Genomic DNA, 26,421 nt, shown 5'->3' with positions numbered 1-26,421 from the left:
TATATAATATTTATTGGCACATTTATTCATAGGTACATAACAAACTGTATTGTTTTATCCGTAGGTATATATACATAATGCATAAAATTTTTTGTAAGAGTACAATTACAAAGGATCGAAATCGATATGATATGCTGACTTCTACTTTGAAGATTGCTGTCAGTCAGCAAATATCGCAATATTACTCGTGTTTATGCAGTACAAAAAATTATCCATATCCATTACCCATATTTCATTATTTTCAATGCTTCCGCAATATTATGTCACCTAAAAAATGCGAGAATAACTTGCATTTAAGCTGTAAATATTATAAATAATTTCTCTAAATCAATAACTTTCTAATACGGTCGGAAGTAAATAGGTTAATTACTTTATGGAATGATTGAACCATTTTATGAGGCCAGACTTCATTTATAGTTATGAGATGGTAGGTATTTTTATTTTATGATGATTGCTTTGAGTACTTATTTCAATTTACTTTGTATTGGGTTGGAAAAATACTCATTATATAGAGACTGTATTATAAGTTGAAACTTACGCATTATTAACAATTAGGACAGCTACATATCTACTGTGTTTTTTCAACATTGCTCTCCAACTCTTCACCGCACAATAACCACCACCCCTTTCGTTTTACTATATCACTTCTTCCACCCTACCCTGGATATTATCAACATCCTCAGCGTCTGCAATAGACTCAAGACCTTCAATATAACTGTTCTATATCTCTGTTATGTTTAAGTGGAACATCAAATGAATTATACAGGGTGTTGCAAAATTGGTATACTAAGCCGAAACCTACATGTGCAGCATGGTATATCTAAGCTCGAATCTGAAATCAGAATTTGGAAATTCCCGAAAAAAAATTTTATTTTCCCATAGTAAAAAGTCACGTGACCAACAAAGTTTCTATGGAAAAAGAAAAAAAATATTCGCGAATTTTCAAATTCTGATTTCAGTTTCAGGCTTAGATATACCATGCTGCACATGTAGGTTTCGGCTTAGTATACCCTTTTTGCAACACCCTGTATATATCTCTATCTATGGTGTGTAAGGCCCGTAACGCCTGTTCAGTCACAAAAGAAAATGTGGCTCTCAAAACCCACAGCAACAATCATCTGTCAAGATGCAGAGGCCAATGATGATGATATCTAATATTACCTTCAGCTGCAGCGGCCTTCTTCAGAGCGCCCATGGAGATGCTCTTCCTGGGAGCCGAGTCTGTGGAGTCTTTGGGCCACGCGAACTGGTTCCGGTACTCGGTGCTCACGATGTCAGGGTCCTTCGAGCGACGCACCTCGCCCAGCGCCGCTGTTGTCGCCTGAAAGTGGTTGGGAGGTTCCTGTTGAATCTTTGAATCGAAGCTTTTATACTACACTAGGCCACCGTGGTAGACTAGGCCTAGAAACCCTTGCTAGAGCCCCAGCAGTGGGAACGTTATGGGTTGTTATGTACGTACTATAAATTCCGTTTGGTAGCATGAGTTGAGGGTAGGTAATAAAATATTTAAGAATATTTGAGAATTCAAACTGAAAATAGTTTGGAGGTTCCTGTTGAATTTATCCCTTACGTATCATTGATGTTTCTCGAAGACTCTCGTTTTATCAAAACACTATATTCCGTTTAATAGAAGGAATTGAGGGTAATACAAAAAATACGGTTATTTGAGACTGTAAGTCCTTGGTAAATCCTTTGACCTTAATGAATTCCTGACAGTGAAAAGCAATTAGGAACGTACGTAGATAGTCCCGCAAAGCAAACCAACACCACAGGGAAATGAAGTATCAAAGAGAATCATTACTAAGACGTTCCACTAACCTACATAAAATGAAACTCAAGAAAAGGCCTCAGTGTTGTCTGGCATAGAGTCACGTGAAGGAAAGTTACAAGGCAAGTAGAAAATACCGGCTCTGCCAAATTACTGCTGCTAAGTTATGAGTTGGCAGACTGCCTCCGCCGGTCTCGTGGACACACTAGCACTGATGGTTAACAGCTTTTACGCTGCGTTTTCGTTGAGTTACTGCAACTAGGATTGATGGTTTATGTAGCTATAACCAACAAGAAATAATAACCTTTTTCAGTGGCACAGTATACTTGCCATTCTGTAATTTTACCTATTATTTATAGAAATTAGGGTACATACAGTATACTGATAAAATCGAATTCTTTTTGTTATAGTGTCACACAACACAAGAGCAACATTAGTTTTGTCACCGTTAGTAGCTTACTGCCCAGGCAGAAAGTACATAATGGTATGGGTCTGTTGATACTATACTCGCTGAGGCTCTTCGTGCACCTATTTATCAGCTCTATCTATGGAAACATATCCCTGAATCCTCACCTTAGGCTCGACAGTGTCGGTCCAGCGCGGCTGGCGCGGCCCCTCGGACTTGCTGCGCCGCCCCGCGCGGTCCACTTCGTTCCTCTGTACACTCTGACAGACAGACAGACAGATACAAGTGAAATTGTGCACGGAAATAAAGTGTAGACCGATCACCTTTGGAGCAAGTTCTTTGGAGTGTGTGAGTGCTAGGCAAGATAAGTCAGTTTAAAGATGTGGGGAAAAAGTTTAAGGTGCTTTATGCTGCTCTGTTAGATTCAGAGCAATGAAACTCAAGATAAATGGTTTTCGTTTGCTTGTGTAGGTATAGTTTGTATTACGTATACGTGTCGTATCACGTATACCACTAAATATGTTTCCAGGACACAACTGAGTAGGTACTTATGAGTTATTGTGGTTTTTCACAGAAACTGTTATTTTAATTAGGTAAGTATCGTTTCACATTTAATGCATTTTATTTACCAGTAACCATCATTCATACATTCTTAAAATATGCAGGTAACTAAAACCGTACACAAAACTGCGAATCAGCATCGCGTAAGAAGAAACGGTATTTAAGACGCGCACACCAAGACGTGATAAAAGTACCTATTCCATGCGCGATTCAGAACTTTTGTCACGTCTTGATGTGCCCGTTTTGCGGCCCGTGCCAACCCTTCAGGGTTCCTCTGACCACTCACCCTGGCTCGTCCATACATGGAGGAGGGCTGCGGGCGGATGTCGTCAGCCGGCGCGGGGTCGAAGAACTCGTTGGCCTTGTACGCCACGCCGGGGTACTTCTTGCGACGAGGCATCGCCGGCTCTATGGGGCCTGGGGAGGAAAGATGTGGGTGAATAAGGTACTTTTCTCATGGAAGACAAAATGGCCAAAGTCGTACCCAGAATTAGGCATCCGATAGGTACAGCACCGGTACTGGCATTTGGATTTTCATCGGTCATGAGCTTGGGTTTTATGGTAATGATGATATCCTCTGGCCGATACATCTACGGCGACTGCTGTTAGTGGAGATCAAATTTTCGTATGGTGATATAGCAATGGTCGTACACATATATACGACATGTACGTGTTCCGTTCTCGTAGCTGTACGGTATGTAGGAAGTGTGTCAGGGCTTAGAGCGGGGGCGCACGATACGCACCGCAGATATTTGGTCTTGTGATTTTGCAAAATCACCACTTGATTGCCAAATTTACAAGGCTAAATCTCTGCGGTGCGGCGCCGCAACGCACCGTGTGCTTTTGCACTTACCCCTGGCGATGGGCAGCGCGCCGGGCGGGTTGGGCGCGGGCTGCTTCACCACGCCGCCGCCCTGCGGCTGCTCCGCGCTCTTGAACTCGTGCCATCGGTACGTGCTGCGGTACTCCGAGTGCAGCTGCGGCAATGGAAACAGACTGGTTATACAGGGTGGTAGGAAAAACGCTGGGATTCTTGCAAGTCTACCTGGTAGCCTAACACAGGCGCAAGAAGCACACTTCAAGACGTGACCAAAGATTCCCGACACACTGGCTGTCAAAGCCGCGCGATATGAGTGAGCTTGGAGTGAGCGTATTGAAAAACTTTTGTCGCATCTTGGCGTGCGCGTGATACGCCTCGTGCTAGGCATAGGCACTCTGGATGACGTTAAAAATAGACAGTAATAGAATTAGGTGCCATGGTCCATATCGTAGACGTAAAGCATTTTGCCAGAAAACCGAAGACTAACTTGTACGACGTGATAAGACAAAAATATCATAATATTTTGCGACTTGGAAGAGGAATATAATGGTAAAGGTTACGCCTAAAAATGTTAGAGAAAATCTTTCAATATTTTCACTTTTAGTATTCCAAGTAATTTGATTACCGAAGAAGGTACAACAAATAAAATTCAATTTATTTCAATGCGGTAAGTAGCTTTATTAGTTTTTATGACATTCATGCAGTATGTGATCGACCTATTAGTTTTGTTTCCTTGCATAGAAATATACAAGAACCACATAGAAACCTTCAAGACTGAAAAACAAATTACAACCTAATATAACTAAAACTTCTAGTACTTAATAATAAAAATACGGAGATACAGAAGCATGAAAACACTTTCAGAAACCAAGTCCGAAATTATTTAATCGTGAAATTTTAACATAGTGGTTACAAAACTTACAAACTTCTTCTTTCTCGCAAATGGAAAAAGTTTTCAGCATTCGGGTTGGCGTTTACAATAATGAAAGTAGTTTTCCTCTTTGACACTAACTTTACTATATTTGTTTTTTGGTCCCGAAATACAAAAAGAAAGAGGAGTGTTCATGCGATGCCGTATGTTAAAAAATATTTTTTTAAATTAATTTGATAAATAAATTATATTAAGACGACCATCATATACGTATATCTGCGAAATTTTCATTTATGCTGGAACCTAAGTATATCTGTACAACGCTTGTACCTGTATAACAAAACGTTTCCAGACCAAAAAGAAATTAAGGATAGATGTAGTAAAGATAAATAGACGAAACTAAGACGGAGTCTCAGCTTAAGCACATGCTAAGAACACGAATTCACTATCATAAGACACTATGAGCACAGACTATGCCACTAAGTTCGCACTCTGACTTAGCCGAGTTCGAGTTCACATTTGTCAAGACTTTGCCCTTGCTTAGCACGCCCCGTTGAAATAAATATTTGTGGTATTTATTATCAATTGGTTCGTTTATAGGAATTTTTGTAGTATAAAACCGACATTCAAAACTAAAAATAAAAGAATCGCAGAAGTTTGGAACTGCTAAGTTGATTTTAATCAAATATAGGTAGGCACTCTGGGTTATATTACCAATCATCGTAAAAAAACAAATCGGAAATCGATTCAGCTGACAAATACATACACACACAGATACACCGACACATTAAACATAATATAACACTCCTATTTTCTCTGAGGGTTAATTAATAAATAAATATGAACGTGAACTTTTATAGCACGGGGAGAGTCGCCACCTGGCGGTAAGTGGCTGCACTAGTTCTAAGGAATTATTATTCTAAGATCTCAGGCTATCCACAGATCACATTTATAACAAATTTTCTAAAAAACTACTGAATGAAACTATGACCACAGATAAATAAATATACATTTGACGCAGATTTGGCATAACATGTTCTAAGCCAGTGACTTAGCCGAGCAAACGCTAAGTAGTGTCTATTTTAGAGACTCATTGCAACTCGACTTAGTTCAAGTGAAGTCGTACTTGGCTTAGCATTAGTTTGAGCAAGTGCTAAGCAACGTCTATTTATCTTGGCCTAAGTACCTGGACCTGGCTCTCTCGAATGGAACCTTTGTGCATATCCCCAAGATTTAAACTGCCTTCCTAAGCTTGGAACATTTCCCACCACGCTGGTCCACTGCGGGTTGGTAGGTTCACATATCTAGATGTGCTAAATCTAGATACGCAGGTTTCCTCATAGACTCACGAATCTCACGATGTTTTCCTTCACCGTAACAGCGATGGTATACATTGTACTTAAGTTGAATGAACTCATTGGTACATGTCAGCGCCGGGATTCGAACCCGCATCTCTTGCATGAGAAGCGGGCGCTTACCCGACTGAGCTACCACCGCTCTACACTCTATCCACGACACGACACTCCATCTAGTTCGTATGAAAATATCTCGTTGGTTGAATCCTAAACCGACGCTCATCGCTCGCTCAATATCTCTCGTTATGGGTTGAGTCGAGAGGTAGTGAAGACAGCAGTGAAGTGTGTGGTGAGAAGTGGGAATATGAGAAGGTTCTTTATATTTTAGTGATGTGTTGAATGCTCAATTGCTCAGTTGTCGATAGTCAAAATTATTGGTGTACGCCATTGTTTCGGTAATGTGGCAGCGAAGATAGTTATGTGACCTGATATTAACATTTATTACCTAAAAACTTTGTTAAATACTGAGTGAATCTATTAAAATCTAGTTAATTTTGTTGTTAGTAAGTACCTAAGTATACAGGGTGTTGCAAAAAGGGTAGTAGGTACCCTTTTTGCTTTTTAAGCCTAAACGCGCGAATTTTAAAATTCTGATTTCAGTTTCGGACTTAGATATACCATGCTGCACATGTAGGTTTCGGCTTAATTAGGACAGAAAATATTTTTTTTGGCTGTGAAACGAGTACTTACTTACTACAACTATCGATTATCAATCTACCCCTTTAGGAACTAAGAGGAAATTAGACCAACTCAATCAATATTCGCTTTCTAAGCAAACTATTCCCGAAGCGAACCTTTCTTTAACTCCCATGTCAATAGAGACCAACGCCTTTTTAATCCGGAGTACAAATTCCACGCACGTGCCGCCAATGCCGGACGATTACCGACTTTATTGCGGGTACTTCATAAATAATTCCGTGCACAGTATCTAGGGCACTTGGTTCTGTCACTTTATGCATTGGACAGTTCCAATTTGAATGGAAATACGTTTTATTATAATAACATTGTGAGTGTTTTCAGAGAGAAGAACGAAAGGGGATTTTTAAATCGTATGTTTTCAGTACGTAGGAGAGAAAAAAATATGTTATGATAGTTGTACATATTTAAGCCCTATTGTTTGTTTAAGGAATAAAGCAGTGTTTTTTGGTGACCGAACCTGTAACGTAAATGCTACATAACAATAAACACCAAAAACATTTATTGTCTCCCAAACAAAATGTCTAAATCTAACAATCCCACAATATACTTAACCATCGTTTCTCTATAAATAACAACAAAACCCCTTGCAGTTAATCAAACAGCTAATTACTATAGTAATTCCATGTGCAGCGTTGCGCGGGCGCAGCGTCGGCCCAGTGAACCAATAACCTATTTGATGTGCAGTCACTGACCAATCAGCAGCGGCTAGTGCAAGCGAGAAGGGGTCTACTCTTGCTTGACGCAATATTAAGTTTAGCAGAGCTGCCGAGCTGAACTATAGCGCACATTATAATGTGTGCTATAGGGCAGCGAAAAAATATTCAGTGCATTAAATGAAGCGAACTCTAAGGCCTATTGGGAGGTAGGTTTCAAAAAATGAATTAGCATGAAAAGGGCGTAAAACGTTGCAGTTTTGCGAAAAATTGTTTCAAGCACAAGTTATGTTTACTATAATTTGTTTTTTTTTCAATTAGCGGCGTTAGTTGTTCTGACACTTCTCCGTAAGGATTGTTGAATGCTGATGTGTCGGTGGTGGTAAGGCAGCAGCTCCCCAATATTTAGTATTTATGTCGTGAAGCAGGAGTAGGCCCCCAGACACGCTCATTATCAGTTCTCTCCGCACGTGCCGGTAATTTGTCTGATTTTCTTTATTTATTAGATCACCTGTTGGCATGCTACTGTTACTGACCGATGCTACTGTTCATGGGGTTCCGGCACCATGTGACGCCATTTTTTAAAGCTTTCAATTATTTTTTTTATTTTTATTTGTAATGTAGTTTGCAATGCGCTGTTAAATGTTCTTCATTATTGCAGTGCAGATGGCAACAGTGGCTACCCTTTTCCGTTAAGGAGTAGTTTTGTGGTATTGTCACTGGAACTTCACATTGCTTGCGAGTGTAGTACGTCTAGTAAGAAGTCCTAAAAACGTGTTTACACGGTATTTAAAAAATAAATAGGGTGGTAAGACGCTAAGTATTACATGAACAATTAATTATTGAGAAGAGTGTATTTACTTTAAACAAGCGTATTTTAGTAACTCTAGGGTTTCTTGTTACATGAAACATCTTGTTTCACTATAAATTGAAAAGTAAATCTATCGATAATCCCGCTACTACCCCATCCCTAGCCGAGTTCAGGAGTTATCACTAGCGGCGGCAATTTCACAGCTTCGTTACAGCTCAGGGTTGCTGGGTTGCAGCTGAAATATCGGTGCGACGTACAGTCAGTACAATACATGGTACAGTCAACAAAATCCTAACTTTAATTAATATTATAACTAAATGCGAGTAACTGTGTCTGTCTGTTACTCTTTCACGCCAAAACTACTAAACGGATTTGAATGAAATTTGGTATACATATGGTCTAGGCTCTTAGAAAGAACATAGGCTTTTTATCCTGGAATTCCCATGGGAAAAGTTTTTAGGTCGAAGTGAAGCTCGCGGGAACAGCTAGTAGTGAATAAACCTGTTACTTTTGTAAAGTGTTAAAATCTCTATTAAACTAACAGTCCTTTTAAACTAACATAAAGATGAATCAACACAAATAATAAGAGCTGAAGATAAATCTACAATGATAACACTTGAAGATTAGATTAAGTATATTTATGTACATTTCACAATAGGATAACAATGAAGATCAAATAAGCCTTAGTACCTAGGTATACTGATACAAGCAGATCAATTTGTAAGAATATAATGCCTAGTTGTAGTAGGTAGACCTAGAATATGGTACGATAAAGCAAAACATCGCGTGACCGAAGCCATTCCCTCGTTTGTCAATTTTTGGCCTTTCATTTCATAAACATTCATTTCATTTCATTAAAGGCAAGGCTAGACTATTGTCCTCTGGAACAGTCTAGACCAGGACATAATAGACTGACCTTAGATCACGATTTTATACATCATACAAAAAAATCGTAACTTCATTGATGATTGGTCTTCGTGACTCGTTGACATTTGATAGCTTTATGATACTGCGATTTTTAATAAAAACTAGTTATTTTATGATACCGAGGACACTTATAAAATTCCACACTATACAAAAAACATTCTCAAAAGAAAAGATGTGTGTTGAATTGTAATTAATAGTCTCTCTCTACTCTACCCTACTTCGTAAATAAGCACACTTTTGAAAAATTAAAAAGCTACGCTTCTATTTTTAAATTTTCTTCCATCTCGCGAGTGTCACAGAACACAGAGTAGGCAACATAAATCCACCGGGAAAATACCGCAGTCACAGACCAAAGAGGCGGGAATTTTCTTATTTTCTCGTTGACGCTGGTAGCGCCATCTCTTAGCAGAATTGGGTCAACTCTAGAAGTCGTTACTTAATCCACAACGCTTCTAGGGCCTTTATGAGAGCATGTTACCCTACACTCAGCTAAGAGCTATAATTTAAGACTCGAGTTAGAATTAGAACTCTGCCAAATAAAAATTAGCTTGGTAAAATTTTATTTTAGTAAGTATATAAGTACTAAAAGCAGGTACTCATACTCACACCCCACAGAGAATAGAATCCTATGTAAGTAGGTAGAGGGAAAAGTGTACCTACATATACATTTTCATAAATTTCTGGGCATTAATACTTACCCAACACATAAAAAAGGAATTACCAGATATATAGTAGGTATATTTCTAAAACTCCTAAGAAAATCGTGCTCTATGTCCAATTAATAGTTGCTCTACAAGAGCATATTGTACACAAGTAAATCGAAATCAAAATAGTTTCAGAAAAGTTTTCATCGCTCGAATAGTCCACTGAGCTTAAAAACGTGAAAGCCTTTTCAAAATGCTTTATGACGATTGCCAAGCTTAATGTATGCGGCTGCTGGAAAAAGCCTTGAAAAACATTCAATTTCATGAATTGGTTCGTAAAAGTTTTCAGTGGAAACAAATTCTCCAACAGTAGGTTTTGACTTGATGAAAAATTAGCTTATTATAACTTTTCAGGGTCCTCTGTTTAGCAGATATTTTTCTTATATACGGGGACATCAGATCTCACAACACGGACTATCGACCAAAGGCTAGGCAAACCCTTTATCGGACAGCTGGCATATCTTCATAGATACATACATAGATAAGTACGTATTAAAACCCAAAACCCGATTACAAATATCTTTCTTTAAACAAATATCTGCTGATTGGGAATCGACTCCGGGACCTTCGGAATAGCAGTCAGGTAGGTACCTATATAGTTAGGTCTACGGTCTACCTATAGATATTAACGCAGTAGTTCCTACTACAGTGTTTGAATCACGTTTGAATAAATAACTATCCACGTTCAGACTTCCTGATTGTAAAAGGAATATTTTATGGGAATCGCACCGCAAAATGGCTTCGATATTATTAATGTTGCAGTGCACAGAGGTTGTACAGTTCAACTTGGGAAGACTTTGTTAAACTGAAAGGTTTGTTTTCTACCGGGTGAACATGCTAGGTGGTGGTTGGTTATGATTATTATGAATATTAGGTCACGAGCAATTAAAAAGTTTTAGTGCCTAAGGACCAAACACAGAAAGTACCTTATTACTTATTATTAAGATTTCTGTGGCACCAAATTACTCATAAACGGAAAATATACTAAGTACCTTGAAATAACGTCCGCTGTCTGAAATGTTGAAGTACTAAGTATATTGGCGACCACCATTTCGCATTAAATAGTTTGCAATCTTATTGTGTTATGTAGGTATATAAGTTACTTACCTATTTAAGTACAGGTACATTTATCTTACAGAGGTTGAAACTAACATAATTAGTTTTCACAAGATACATTCTTAATTTATGAGAAAATTTTAAAACAATCTAACAATCTAGTGGAAACCATATTAGTTTTTCCCACCACACAACGCGGCTGCTACTTTCTTCAAGTTAGGGCGAGGCCCCATTGGTGCGATGCGTCGTCACTGCCATACTTACCAGATTTTTTTACCTCCGACGAAAAAGAAGCGATACGTTAAACGTGTCTCTCTCTGACTGTGTATCTGTTTGTGTTTTGTGTGTATCTGTCTATTTGGGCGACCGGACGGCCGAATGGCGTAGTGGTTAGTGATCCTGACTACTGAGCCGATGGTCCTGGGTTCGATTCCCGGCTGGGGCAGATATTTGTTTAAACACAGATATTTGTTCTCGGGTCTTGGATGTGCCCGTTAAATGGCAATAGGCCCGCCTCCTATTACATTGGGACTAACATAACACTCTGGCGAAAAGTGGGTGCAGCAATGCACCTCTGCCTACCCCGCAAGGGAGTACATTAGTACAAGGCGTGAGTGCGTGTGTTTTTGTGTGCTGTCTATTTGATTTTTTTATGATCTTTTTTTCCATTCTTTAGGATTACGTGACGCGACGCAGCACAACGCAACGCACCAATGAGGCCTCAGGCTTAAATGAAAAATGAAAAAATCACCTCTCTTAAAGAGATAGGTAGACACAATTATTATTTTAATTTATGCACAATCAACGACAATGGCCTGTCTTAATAAATGAAATTAAGGGGAAAGCTTAGATATCTGCTGAGTGCTGACTAAGACAACTCTGTGCACTAACAAGTCATTTGTTTCCTAGACCAGATAAGATAATAAATGTACCTAGATAATGAGATAAATAATGAAGTTTTTTTCTTGCAGAGAAAATACCAGCTATGTAGGTTATTCTAGCTACTTTCAATACAGGACAACCTCTAGAATCCGAAAAAACAACAATTTCATTGTTAAGTTAAATATCGAAACCAAAATGTTAACTGATAAACTCCACCCTTAATATGATACTAGATAAATGTACCTGAATAGACTACCTATAGATTGTCCCAGACTACCGCCAGGTCTAAATTTAACTCCTAAAGTAGGTAATCCACTTTAGGTAACATTGTTATTCCGGCCATCGACCTAGACTAGCCTTAATATACACACTTTAGCGTTTATACTTAAACACTGAAACTGTCTAGCAAGCGGCCTCATCGCTATCCTACTCAGTAGAAAAGGTGAAGTTAATTTAGATCAAAAGTTGTTCAGTGTCACGAATTACGCACTCAAACATAATTTTGATCGCATTATTTCTGCAACAACTTTTTTCTGATTTATAAAGTAACAAACACTTTAAATGAAAAGGTGTTCAGAATGACCATCCTTGCAGACAAACACTTATAGCCACTTATAGCACTATGCTATGATTTCATTAAAAGATTTTCCTCGGCAGATTCCACGGTAGGGTGACCAACAGTGCAAACACAGCGGACACATTTGCACAGTAATTAGGGTAACCACACAGAGTGACGTGTCGGGCGGAATAAGGCCGGCTCCAGAGATTGGGACAATTTCCCGCGGCCAAAAATTGCGTGGCATCAATGAAATCGGTACTAAAAAACCAAGTTATAATTTTCTAATATTTTTTTCCGGTTAAGTGAAATAGTTATCTATGTGTAGCACTAAATATTAATAATAGGATTAATGGATATTTTTAAAAAATATATTAAACCCCCAAATCTTTCATTGCCGTGTCTGTCCCCACGTTACCACGTTTTGTATTATTCTTCATTGATAAAAAAATATTGAGTATTGATAGTTAAACTTAGTTTCATTTGATACATTAATAGTTAAAGTATTGTCACGGAATACATTTATTGAAATATATAAAGAATATAACGAACGGTAAGTGAAAATTCATGTGTCCCAGAACTTCTGTTCATCGCCGTGTCCTAAACATGATCAAGGCTATTGTTTTACCTATGAACTTGGGTGCCCCCCTCAGTGCGCTAATCGTTTCTTACAAGTGTCGCCTAACTGCTCGACGTGGAAGGAGGTACATCGGTGCCCGCGTTTTTGCGCTATAGTGAAAATCAGTAAAAATTTAGGGGACTGGACATTTTTTCTTTCATTGCCGTGGATAGATATAACTTCTATAAAATTTAGTTTGTCTTCTAGAGTAAGCATTCAAAAGAAAGCTTTTTGAAAATATTTACCTTATAAAGTGTTTATTTCTTCGAATAGTTAATACTTTTTTAGTTATTTATATTTAATGCCTTGATTTTCATCGCCATGCTTTCATTTCCGTGGCTTCCGTGGCCAATATTTGCTATGGCAATGAAAAAAAAGCCACGGCAATGAAAAAAATTTCATTGCCATGTCTTGTAAAATAATTTGTATTCATTGCCGTGGTTATGTTATTCATTTCCGTGGCCAGGTTATTCATTTCCGTGACTTATGTTTTCATCGCCGTGGTATGTATGATTAGGCAAAGTAACATATCTTTTACCTGTAATACAGGTAATACCGATCACTGACATTACCTACAGAACTAGTCAAATTACCTCTTTTTGCAGTGCGTTAAAACGGGTGCGTATCGCGATGTATTAAAACGAAATATATAATATTACATTAATAATAACAATCACAACATAATTATAATGAACGTTATGTATAAATAAGACCGGTGGTAGCTCAGTCGGGTAAGCGCCCGCTTCCCACTCCAATAATGCGGGTGCGAATTCCGGCGCTGACATGTACCAATGTGTTCCTTTGAATTTAAATACAATGTATATCATCGCTCTTACGGTGAAGGAAAACATCGTGAAGAACCCTGCATATCTACCTATAGATTTAGCACATCTAGATAATATGTGAACCCACCAACTCGCTGTGGACCAGCGTGGTGGGAAATGGTCCAAGCTTAGAAAGGCAGCAGCTTAGACCTTGGGGATATGCACATTGCACAAAGGTCCCATTCGAGAGAGCCATGTGCAGGTACTTACACCTCCCACAGATAGTAAAATAGAATATGATAGAACATACATCTCTGCAGGAACTCATCTGGATGCTAAGTGGCCTTAATGCTGCTTGCAACGTGTAGGCCTCCGTATGAACTTGGGCAAGACAAAAGTCATGTAGAATGTTCACATAAAACCGGAGCCGGTGATCGTTCGTGAGACAACTATCGAAGTTGTGCAATAATATGACTACCTGAGGCAGACTATTCGGCTAGGCAGAAGCAACTTCGACAAGGACGCTGAAAGGCGCATCCAACAGTCTGCGCCCTGCCAGTTATGACATATGGTGCAGAGGGTTCTACCTTTTTTTGGCCTAAGATTTATTTGCCTAATCTCGTATTGCATAGTAACGTTTGGTCAAAGTCTCGTTTCGCCGAAAATTGTATGGCATAAATCTCGTTAAGTAAAAAGTTATTTCGCATAATCTTATTTAGCCTAATAACGGTATGGTCAAATCTCAAATAGCCTAACAATACTATGGCATAGCTTATAAAAACGACTAATATTCATTTGGCTTTAACTTTGACGAAGCGTCTCCCTATATAGCGCAAACTGGTGCCTTGCATTAGGTATTTAATTTTCCGCTATGTGGGTAACGCTTCGCTGCGCTCCGCTTTGCTTTCGACAAACATGTGCACCTAACATGCTCCTCCTCGCTTTGCTCGTCGTCGCACCTACCTTTAGGTTTCGATCCCATGGGGTTTAATGGCGATTGTAATAATTATAATGGTCATTCACTTTCGATCATTCAATATCGTGATTTTCGGGATGTAGGAGAAAAATACCACAATTTGTACATTTAAAACATACTGAATATAGTATTTATTAAGATAATATTAGGAGAAACAAGATTATACCAATACGAACAATTTGAGCAAACGAGACTTATATGTTTCAAGTTTGTGCTAAAAGAGTTTTAGTTCATAAAATATTCTATCATATCACATAATGTGTGTTAAATTACACAACACCATCAAAACCTCTGGCACCACAACCTAAAGATAGGTGCGTAAAAAATATAGATGTTATAGGTAAGGTTTATTATATGTTGTGAGCGTTATTAGTGTGAAATGAAACATTTTGTTTTATACGTCGCAATACGGACCCCACAATGCTACTTAGAGAATTCCATACTATATTTTTATTTTTTTTATACATACTGTCGTTCTTTCTTTCGTTCCAATATCTATCCAAATATTTCTGCCATACATGCCTGTCTAAGTTTGCGTTTCCCTCACAGTCTTTTTAAAAAAATTGCAGTGGATTGATTCTTTCATTTCCATTGTTCATTGCCGTGGAAGTTTGTTTCATTGCCGTGGGCCTTTGTTTCATTGCCGTGGACGCTTGTTTCATTGCCGTGAACGCATGTTTCATCGCCGTGGCACGAAATTTTTAATCATCCGTATCTCGTTAAGTTTTTAACTTATCTGCTACCCATTTAGTAAGAACACTAACATTAACAAAAACTTTAATAAAAGTGTTTTTCTAATATAAAAAACCTTAAGATAAAAAAGTCCACGGAAATGAAGATTTTTTAGGACTTGTTGAAATCCACCCTTTAGCGTTTATACTTAAACACTGAAACTGTCTAGCAAGCGGCCTCATCGCTATCCTACTCAGTAGAAAAGGTGAAGTTAATTTAGATCAAAAGTTGTTCAGTGTCACGAATTACGCACTCAAACATAATTTTGATCGCATTATTTCTGCAACAACTTTTTTCTGATTTATAAAGTAACAAACACTTTAAATGAAAAGGTGTTCAGAATGACCATCCTTGCAGACAAACACTTATAGCCACTTATAGCACTATGCTATGATTTCATTAAAAGATTTTCCTCGGCAGATTCCACGGTAGGGTGACCAACAGTGCAAACACAGCGGACACATTTGCACAGTAATTAGGGTAACCACACAGAGTGACGTGTCGGGCGGAATAAGGCCGGCTCCAGAGATTGGGACAAATAACGGATGTTACTAGGACGGGACAGCTGAAATGTCACTCAAATATACTCGTACTATGATTAAACACTTATTAGGAACAGAGACAGAAGATGAAATACTTATTAGGAAGAAATGCTTGTGTTAAATTAAGATAAGCAAAGGTTTATTTAATACCTATCCATGTTCACGGAGTAACGCCAACACATGTCGCAAAGTATTTTTGAGAGGTTTGAATGTTAAATCGACAGTTACAGAAAATAACATTAGACCAATCATTTAATGTGTGTTTTGAGCAATATTTTTTTATCTATCCTTCAGGCACAGAATAATAACTAGTTAATGTTTTCAAGTAGGTAGTATAGCTGTAGTAGTGTAAATTATATTTTTGAAAACTACAGTACCTAATGCCTGCTATGGTTTTTTAGTTTTTCTTCTAGGTTTGTCTGACCGACCAGTGTTATTCGTAGTGCTACCAATGGGAGACATGTTGAAAAAATAACGTATTTTAATGACAGTTCGGGCCTTACCACAAAAAATTAGGCAGTATTTAACGGGTGTTTAGTGCTGTCAAACGCCTACAAAATCTGTCAAATTTCGTTTTAAACACTTGTTAAATAGTGTTTAAAGTTTTTTGTGGTAGCGCAGTTCATGTTAACATAATATTTTAATTACTATTCTGTTCATAGATGGCGTCTCATTGTGGGACCAATCGAGCAGTGAAAATCAAGTAAGTATCATACGCAAGTTTGTATGATATGATAACATTTTACTTTTGACTGTCTTTTATAAAAAAAATGCAATAGGTATAATTAATAAAACATAATGATCTTTTTTTCTGTGAAAGCAAGTTCAAAGACTAGCGAATTTTCAGTAAAAACTAGTAAAAATAAAGTTTAATAATAATAAATGAAACAGGCTAGAAAAGTAGAAAACCATCAATTTCTTTCTTTCCCTTATTTTGTTGGCACAAAACGTGAGGAAGCATATTTCATAATATTTCTTGAGGTGTATTCTAAAATTTTAAGTTGACATTTGAACAGTTTGAAATGTTGCCTCTTTTTGTCACTTTATTATTTATGGTTCAAGAATGCATTTTTGTGTAACCTACTACAACATCCTAATCCTAACTAATATTATAAATGCGAAAGTAACTGTGTCTGTCTGTCTGTCTGTCTGTCTGTCTGTTACTCTTTCGCGCCAAAACTACTGAACGGATTTGAATGAAATTAGGTATACATATGGTGTAGACCCTGGGAAAGAACATAGGATACTTTTTATCCCGGAATTCCCACGGGAAAACTTTTTAAGGCGAAGCGAAGCTCGCGGGCACAGCTAGTCCTAACTAATCCTAACTAATATTATAAATGCGAAAGTAACTGTGTCTGTCTGTCTGTCTGTCTGTCTGTTACTCTTTCACGCCAAAACTACTGAACGGATTTGAATGAAATTTGGTATACATATGGTGTAGACCCTGGGAAAGAACATAGGATACTTTCTATCCCGGAATTCCCACGGGAAAACTTTTTAAGGCGAAGCGAAGATCGCGGGCACAGCTAGTATACTATAATTTGACGAAAATTTCGTGCCAATGAGATAATATTATAATGGCCGCAAACATATTTAACTCTCAAACGAGGTTTATAAAGGGATATATAGCAGAGTCACTTATTTATATGTGTTATCTGAGTAATAATAATTGCAACTGTAGAATTACAACCTAATAACTATTTAAAAAACTACTTTAGTCAAAATTCATCAGCCTGTCAAGGTTACAAGTTTAGTAACAAATCTTTTTAGGTAATAGCTAACTCGTGGTAACAACGAAAAAAACAGTCGTATCGAATTTATTTCAATGCCATTGCGTCACTGTTGCAATATTGTGTTTCAGTATCAGAAAGTGGTTTTTATCCACTTATATTTTATTAGTTGATTAATACTGATATAATTTTTTTTTGTATACGTAAGTATAACAATAAGTAATTAACTAAGTAGTGTTATTTATTAAAACTTAATAGGTGTTCGCCTGTCAAACATCTAACAGATCTATACAAGTTATGATGATGATAAGATTTGGCAAGATTTGCGGAGCCTCCTGATACAGGTATTGTTTACTTAAAAGGAGATTCCATTTACTTGTAAACTTATGATTATGTTCTTAAAGGAAATAAATGATTTTGTATTTTTTATTTGTATTGTATTTGACAAACGAGCGATGCTGCTTAAGGATTGTTAATTGCAAATGTTCGGTGGTGGTAACCCCACAGTTTTTGAGCAAATAACCATGCATTTGACATTGAGTTGACCCTCTGAGTTCATACCAACTGTAACTGTTTGAAATATTTAAGCATAGCATACATAAAAGGCACGGACAAAAAGCATAGCATACCCATGTACCTAGGTAAGTATAAGAGTTTGAAGTAAGTATAAGGTAAGTATAAGAGTTTTATGTTTGTGTCTTCGACATTCTCGACGACAAAAAAACACATTTTAAGTAGGTGAAAACATCAAGGTAGGTACGTATCTGAATTTTTTTATTTTTTTAAATTAATCATCCGATCTTTCATAATTAAATCATTAGCCATAAGTAGGTAATATGAATTTCATCGAAAACGGTGCAGGCAATGGAAAAAGTACCGAACTTCAGTTGTCTATTCGTATAAAACTTTTTTTATGATTGCAGTCCCATCACATAAAGCGGGCATACACTATGTAGAGTTGTACTTTCTATGGTTAGTTCAAAGGTCATTACTCTGGCTGTATGGAGAGACTTGGGTCTGTTTTCGTGTGACCTCGTGTCACCTTCGTACGGTGACTTGTCTTGAACACGACGGGTTAAAACTGTGTTTAAACGGTGTTTAATAATTGGAGTAATTTGTGTTAAACCAGGAATAATTCAGTTGTAGCTTGTTGTGTCATAGTTATTGAAAAGATCCTTGTAGATATTAATATGTAGTAAGTGTATGTGTCTTACAAAATACCTCCTCCTGAAACGGATGAAGTGAATTCCTGAATTTCATATAAGTACCTACTTAAAACAGATTCACTTGAAAAAGTAATGTGGTACCTGCACGGATTAAGTTTTATTCATAATACGAATCGTATGATCATGATATATTATCTTTCGCATATCTTCTATAGATAATACTTAATAATAATAACTTAAATTATAAGTAAGTAACTACGTATAAGTAAGTATAAACTTTTATAGACTACTTGTGTACCTACAACAATGTTGGATTACAGTATACAAGTATGCATAAACAAGCTAGAAATTGGCAGACAGCGTAATCGCTTGCAAAACCCAAGGTGAGTTCAAGTAGGTAGGTTATGTACTGTATGCCCGGCTCCAAGACCTTGACACCAAACGCCAGCATCGGAAAGCTCGCCCAAAGCCCACCTACGACTACACATACAACTCAAGTGGCCAGCTCTTCTGCTACACCTGCCGAAGAGTATTCAAGACAAAGTTCGGGTTCGCCAGCCACTGCCGAGCACACGCCCGGAACTAGCTCGGTGTCGCCGTCGACGGATACGTCGTGGAGGACATCAATCAATATGTACTTACTTCGGAAGCCCAATGGACGTGGTGAGGTTCCGCTAAAACACTTCTTTCCATAATTTAACCAATGCACCACTTTAATATCACGACACCATCTCACTTTATCACTACGCACTCACTTCAATAACAAAAAAAAATCGTTCGGAAAATCTCGCTAAAAACGGTTCGGTGAAAATTCGATAACGGAAAAACTATCGGCTTCGTTCGATTTCTAAACACAGCACGGCGTCTTCAATGTTTTGAATTAAGAAATTCTCTTTCGCAAAAAGTTTAATTGCCTCTCGCCTCGCGCCTGCGCCGTCGACTGACTATGACTACACCACCGGCCAGCGCGATCCCCCGTGACGCTGACGTGCCGGCATGCAAATTTTCTTACACTTTTTCTCTTGCAAGACTGCAACTTACACGGCTGTAGAGGCGCAAATCAGCTGATTGGGTGAAAAACTCGATAACATGCTTCATCGGGTTATTGTGCCAGCCGAGAGGGGATTATCTTGTATCTCTCTCTATCACGAGGGGTCTAGATAAGTGGCGATAACAACATGCATTGCATCTGATACCGGACTAATAATAACTTCCTTTTTTGCATCCCAATAAACAGAGAAATTTTCTATGGAATACAGATGATTATCGCTGGTTGTATGGAGAATATTATGGCCGTATAACACGAAAACTAGAGTTATCCGAATGCGGGGAAATTTTCGTGTAAAATTACTCCATGTTCAGTTCATCACTCGCTCTATTTCGCCGGCTGGATGGCTGCAATTACAACATTAGCTCGGCAAATTGAGACGACGTCGGACATCCAAACTAGGGCATGACTCACTCATCACTCAAATTAAGAGCAAGGTAGGAATAACACCACTTAAAAAACCTGTAGCCGGAGCCGAGTAGACAGCGAAAAAACCTAATTTGCACTGTGAAAAACTTTGGAAAAAACGCGCGCGCGAAATAAAAATGGCGTCGGTTTTCGGTTGAATATTCGTTGCGTGTTTGTTTTTAAGTTTTTAAATTGGTATTATGGCACGGGCGATGTCCGCGGACTGTTTGGAGCGAAGAAGTGGCGTAAGTGGGAGTGGTGGGTCGATGATGGTGGTGGGATCAATACCGCCGCGCGCCACGCACTGACCGCCGCCACCACAGAGGTTATATTTGTGTTTCATACTCTTTTTAGGGAACGGCACTTTACGACCTCTTTACATGAAATGGCCAGTCCGTAGACGATATAGATAGATAGTCAGCTGACTATCTTTTTTAGATGTTTTTATGTTATAGTGCATTCCGCTACAGCCGCCGCCATTTTTTATTGCGCGAGGTGTAGGTACCTAATTAAGAAAGCAATGTTTCCATGACAACAGGTTGTTATACTGTAATGAATGTATAATAAGTTTACCTCTTGGTTTACCTATAATTTATGGAATGCATTGAGTTTACGATAATTTATCCTCTCTGCTCTAATTAGATCTAAATCGCCGATACTCGTAGGTACCTAATCATTACATTCATTGGAGCCATTAAACATTAAAATTATTTGTATATTTTAATGTTGTTCTATGGTATAATTAATTTATTATATTAGGTACTCTAATAATAACACTCACAGTGAACCACACAAATCAGCTGTCTCACTGTGTGTCTCTATGCATAGAGTGATAATACCTTATGTCTATGGTATATGGTATATGTTTGTATACGTGTGTTTTGTGATGGAAAACTCCTTACAAAGCCTATACTTGTGCATGAAGTCAGTCTCTTTGTGGGCTCACTAAAAGCCTGAATAAAACACGATAGGCTGAGCCTTTTGAAAGCTACGCTGCATTAGGCAGTAAAAAGGCAGACCGCTTTACCCCCATCTGAAAAATAGCATTGCTGAAGTCGTAAGAAAACCGTATTATAAAATAAGAAATCGGTGAATCGATTGTATAGCTTTCAACCAAGTTACCATTAAGGGAAAAACCACATTTAAATTTTCCGAAAACAACCATAGATAAATTTTACAGATTCTTATGGAAATGAGCGGGAATTTTTCAGGTTGCCGGTACTTAATTTTTTTTTTTCTGTTGGCAGCACTGCGCCTGCCTGCATTATGTAAGGCTGTTCTGCCGATGCAGACTTTTATTGGAACCGTCTAGCCTTTGGCAGTGCTGCGGTCTTAAACTAGATTTATCTAGACTCCAGACTATCGAGATCAGATTTGGATAAAATGATTGACTTTTTGGATTTCAGACAGTTATTAAATGTTTTGTTATTTAAGTACATGACATACTTATATCATTCATTTCAATAGATTCCTGTGGTATTTTTAAATTAAATTTTTTCAAAGATTTAATTTAAAATTTTAACAAAATACCTATTATTGTTTAAAGTTGGTAATATCTTGAATGTCTGTTAAATGTACTTCAATGTTGCAGAAGGCTTTATTAAGTTACCCTTTTCCGTTTAGGAGTAATTGGGTGCTTTTTTCAGTGGAACCTTTTCATTGCCCGTGAGAGTAGGTACGATAAAACATACAGACATTAAAACAGATTACTTTATGAATATTTATTTATGTGTACGAGTGTAAAAACCGTAAGTATTAATAATAATAACATAAAAGCTTTCGCCTTTTTTACGAAACGTTTTATATCTGGCGATACACAAAAGAGAATTTTGAATGCTCTAAGTTCAAGGCAAAATTCGCGAGTAGGTCGTTGTCCTCACAATATCGACCAATAAGAGTTAGGGAGAACGTCGTCCTGCTGAAATTCTAGCCAATCACAGCGGAGGAAGCCGCGTCGCTATTGGCTATTAGGTTACATTGACGAAGTTTGTGGGTGGAAAATGGAAAATGTAATATGTGATGAATTTCATTTCATGGAAATGATTTTCTTTCGGCTTAGGATGAGCCTTAGGTTATATACTTACATTATATTATGTTCCTCAGTATTGACTATACTTTTATAGAGCTGAAACATTACATAAAAGAAATGTTTATGTAAATTCGGTATCTGTTCACAGTCCACTTGTTACATTGCAGTAATTACCGTAAAACAATGTTTTGTAATCTGTTTATTATATGAAAGAGCGCCTCTGTGGTACGAGACACATAAAATGTAAGTACGGGTAAGTATATCTAAGGTTGTGTGGGGTGTGTGTCAGAGGAGACCTGCGCCCGCTACACGGGTTCATTTTCGACGTCGATAAACTTATTTAATACGTGTTCCACCAATCACAGAGCTGTATTTATGATAAATCGCGATACAGTGACGTTTATCTACGTCGATAACGAACTCGTGCAGAGGCAGCTAATAGCGTTCGCGGCTTGTTCGATAGCAACGTCTAATGATTTCCTTTGAGACGATAGCGATAGGCTTCTTATTGGATACTTCATTGCACTGGGGAGGTAAACTATCGCCTCTCTGGGTGGAATTACTTACGTTGTGGTATTACTGTCGCAGGCTTCTGGTTGAATCTCCTTTTTGGTTGAATCATTAGGTTTTAGTCTTAAAATTGAATGGCGCCATTCAATGAACGAGCTAGTGATTCAATCAAAAAGGAGATTCAACCACATGCCTGCGACATTACTATTGAATAGATCTGCTTTATTACAGGACCTAATAGATTTGATAAGGTGCTGGTCTAATCATTTTGGGTTCCTTTCTTGGTTATAAAAGGAAAAAAAATGCATTGCTTTGGATACTGTGGCGAGCGTGCCACTCTCACGTTAATAATTATACGTAGTGTACTGAAGTATAGTGGATTTATTTTGAAACTTTCATTGATTTATAATAGGTACTAGCTAGAGCTGTTGTCCGCAAGATTTCCTAATTAAATTATTGCTCGCGAGTGTATTATAAATCTAGGTAATTGAACAAATTGCAACAAAATTATTAAAATACATATTAATTATTAATGGAATCCATCAGGCTAGCATTATCCTAGAAATTAGATGGGGAATAAAATTACTTATTTATCATGCTGATGCAACACAGAACGGAAATGTTATGATAATTTTCGTAACAAACATAAACTTTTGTAACAGTAAAAACAAGTTACTTTAGTATACAAAGCAAACACTGCTCTTGCTCTTCGTGCGGAAAATACTGAGAATCTTTTTTTTCATTTTGTGAAGACTCATGGGATACTATTTGTGACTGTAAAATATTAACCTTTTTGGTCTGTTGAATATTCTATCAAAAAGCAAAAACGGTACGGAAATGTTCACCTCTTTAAAAATAAAATGTTGTACCTACAGTGTCTGCAGTAAATAAAATAAGTGGTTTTGATATTTACTGCCGCTGCGGCGTCGTATATAATATTTATGAAGGTAAATACACCTGCTCCAAGCACAAGTAGCCTTGGATTACAAAATGTATTTCATTTAACAGCTTAGGAAAGGATACTGTCTAAAATATATTAAGTATACTCAGATATTTTTTATGTTTAAGATAATCGGATGAGAATTTTTTTTTGTAGTAAGTGTTGAAATTTATAAAAAAAATATTTATGCAATTTACGTCCACTGCCGCAAACAATAACACATTTTTCCTGGATATTTTTCATCCAGTCACTATAAACACAGTGTCTAAACAACTGTCTTAGAAATCCAGGAGGCTAGTGACAGTTTCATGGGATCCACTGGAGAACTAGTTAGTTAACGGTTTTTATAGACATGGCCGGCCCACGGACATTTGGTCTTCTGTAAGGTCTGCTTATAGGTTACTGATATAGCTGTAATAGTTTTTATACTAAAGCAGTTTTTACCAAATTCATCTCTTTAAAGCAAGTATTATGTATTTAAAGTATTTTTTTTATTTAAAAACTGTAAGCGCCATCGTGCGGCAAAAGCGCGAACTAAAGCATCAGAACTCACTATCATTTTCACTACACTACACTAAAACGAATCGAAACTTACACGACCTTCACTCGATTCCGTAGAAATGTCCATTAGTAATCGTACAATCGATTACTACATTTGTAATGTTTCAATTGGGCCCGATATGTAAATCTTATGGCTTTGTTTTCGACGGCGACAGACATTGAACATGTTCAAGCTAAGTTATTGTGGTTTAGCAAAGTAAAAGTGTAAAGAATAAGGAATATACATAAAAATGCGAGTCAGCCAATACCTAGGTAGGACGCAACCAGGTTTTTACAATACTTAAATATCATTGTAGCAAATTAAGTTAGGAATAGGTACCTATATCTGGTACTAGTTATTATTCTGTGGTATAGGCTGAAATTCTAAAGTTTACTTATCTTAATCATTATCTCTATACCTATACGTTGTACGTACCTAGTACCTCCATGATACATGTTTGTAGGTATACTCTGTCTAGCTAGTCACAACACTCTCTAATTGGGGCTAACTACTCACTAAACCCCCTTTTCCAGGAAAAGCGACACGACAGCCTACAGCCAATCGATACGCTGTGAGTTTTATGCTCAATAAATACACCTTTTGTCTCATCTACTGTTGGGTTACCACCACCTAGCATTCGCAATTAAAAATCCCAGCGTCCCTCGCTTGTCAAATCTGACTACGTAACTTGTATGGATCTGACAGATGTTTGACAGACAAGCAACGCTGCTAATGGATGATTGCTAATATTTCGGTGATGGTATACGGTGGTTGTAGGCATATGGGTTAAGAGTAAGTATATTGTTTTCATATGACTGTTATTTAGCTTAAAATTCCGATTCCAAATTACTAAATATTTTGTAGTTGTAAGTTTTACTAAACTTAGTTTGTCTGTTAGAAAATGAATAAATATAATTATGACGATTATTTAAATTAACCACAGATTAAGTAAACTCGTTTCAGATGCCGGGTTTTCACCAAATATAATTAGAATAAACGAGTTTAAGCCCCTGTTTCACAATGTCTGGTTAGTGGCTACCTGACGGATAAAATACATGCTGTCACTCTCTGTTATTATTTTTTAGACAGTTGAATTTATTACGTAAATGTCTAGAACGCTGAAAATTTTCTCGCTTGTTAACTGTTTCGGTTGATAAGATCAGTTGATAAAAAGTAAAATATATTGTTTGTGATTATCTATCACATTGTTTTAATACTTAAGTTAATTCTGAAATAAACTGTATTACCGCATACGTTTATCGTATGTTTTTTGGTATAACCGTAAGATTAGGACTAGGTACTCGTATCTCTAGGTATATCCAACACTTTACGTCTCCTTTCCAAATACTAAATAAACGGTTAATAACCTAGTTAAATATACTATATGTATAAGGATTAAAATGTAGAGCGAAAAAAGGGTGACTTGAGAATATCGGTCCAGTTGAGTTTGGCTTATCTTTCCACACCATTTATCACATTTCAGCTTAGATTTTACTTAGGCCAGTGCTTTAAGGACATGCTTTACTTGGAAGCGACCTAAATTAGAGTAAAGTATCTATAAAATTTATAAATAAAATTCCACCAACCCGCACTAGGCCAGCGTGGTGGACTAGGCCTAAAACCATTATTTCATTGGAAGGAGACCCGTGCCCCAGCAGTGGGGACGTGGTGGGTTGTGATACTTGTGATGATGATCTATAAATTATACGTAAGTAGGTACTTAAACTACTAGGAAATCTGAAGATTCTATTAAAAACTCGGCCACTAATTTGGCACTATGTTCATGTATTTTAGGCAAATCGGCTTTTAAAATTCGCTATTTTCGGTATTATGAAAACAAACTGCTACCCCACTGCTCACACCCACAGCACAAAAGGAATTAGAAGCCATACCTAAATACTTCCTTTTGAAAATGTCAGACGATCAATTTCACTGATTATACTTACCTACCGAGACTATACCTAAGCACGCACGCATTAAAGAGCTTAAAACAGTTGTTTTAAATGTAAAACCAGGTGAATCCGTTAAGCAGAATAAAAGCTAGAAAAAGACAAAGATAAGGAACGCAGAACAATAATAATGAAATTATTCCTGTTATCAACTGAATATTTTCATTAACACGAAAAAGGTTCCCCGTTTTTGTATTTCCGAGAAATCTTCTCGCAATTCTGAGGTCTAATGTTTTAGGGGTGAAGGTCAAAGCTGGGAACATTTGGGGCTAAATAATAATCCGAAACGGCTGAAATTATATCCCCATTTCAGGGGTCTGAAAGATTATGAAGGATAAAGGTAGGTAATGGAATGACTGCCTGCCTGGCCGCTCGATTTATCAAAAATAGTGTTT

General features: G+C 37.4%; 1 protein-coding gene across 6 annotated transcripts in view; it reads right to left on the bottom strand.

Annotated features, from left to right (window-relative positions):
* The window catches only part of LOC105387779, a 52,874-nt gene that overhangs the window by 13,085 nt on the left and 13,368 nt on the right, over window positions 1–26,421 (bottom strand). For 5 of the 6 annotated variants that reach the window (XM_048630778.1, XM_048630776.1, XM_048630773.1 and 2 more), the window contains exons 3-6: window positions 3,589–3,712; window positions 3,022–3,152; window positions 2,342–2,434; window positions 1,162–1,321 (exon numbers count right to left, since the gene is read on the bottom strand). In XM_048630778.1, the coding sequence (XP_048486735.1) occupies window positions 1,162–1,321; window positions 2,342–2,434; window positions 3,022–3,152; window positions 3,589–3,712 (508 nt within the window). Of the gene's footprint in view, window positions 1–1,161; window positions 1,322–2,341; window positions 2,435–3,021; window positions 3,153–3,588; window positions 3,713–19,243; window positions 20,310–26,421 lie in introns of those variants that run through there. The other variant, XM_048630774.1, reaches the window with a different exon arrangement.

Source organism: Plutella xylostella, chromosome 27 (assembly GCF_932276165.1).
Source record: "Plutella xylostella chromosome 27, ilPluXylo3.1, whole genome shotgun sequence".
Classification (NCBI taxonomy): Eukaryota; Metazoa; Arthropoda; class Insecta; order Lepidoptera; family Plutellidae; genus Plutella; species Plutella xylostella.
The sequence above is the reverse complement of the archived record's forward strand: the minus strand, read 5'-3'. Positions and strand labels throughout refer to the sequence as shown.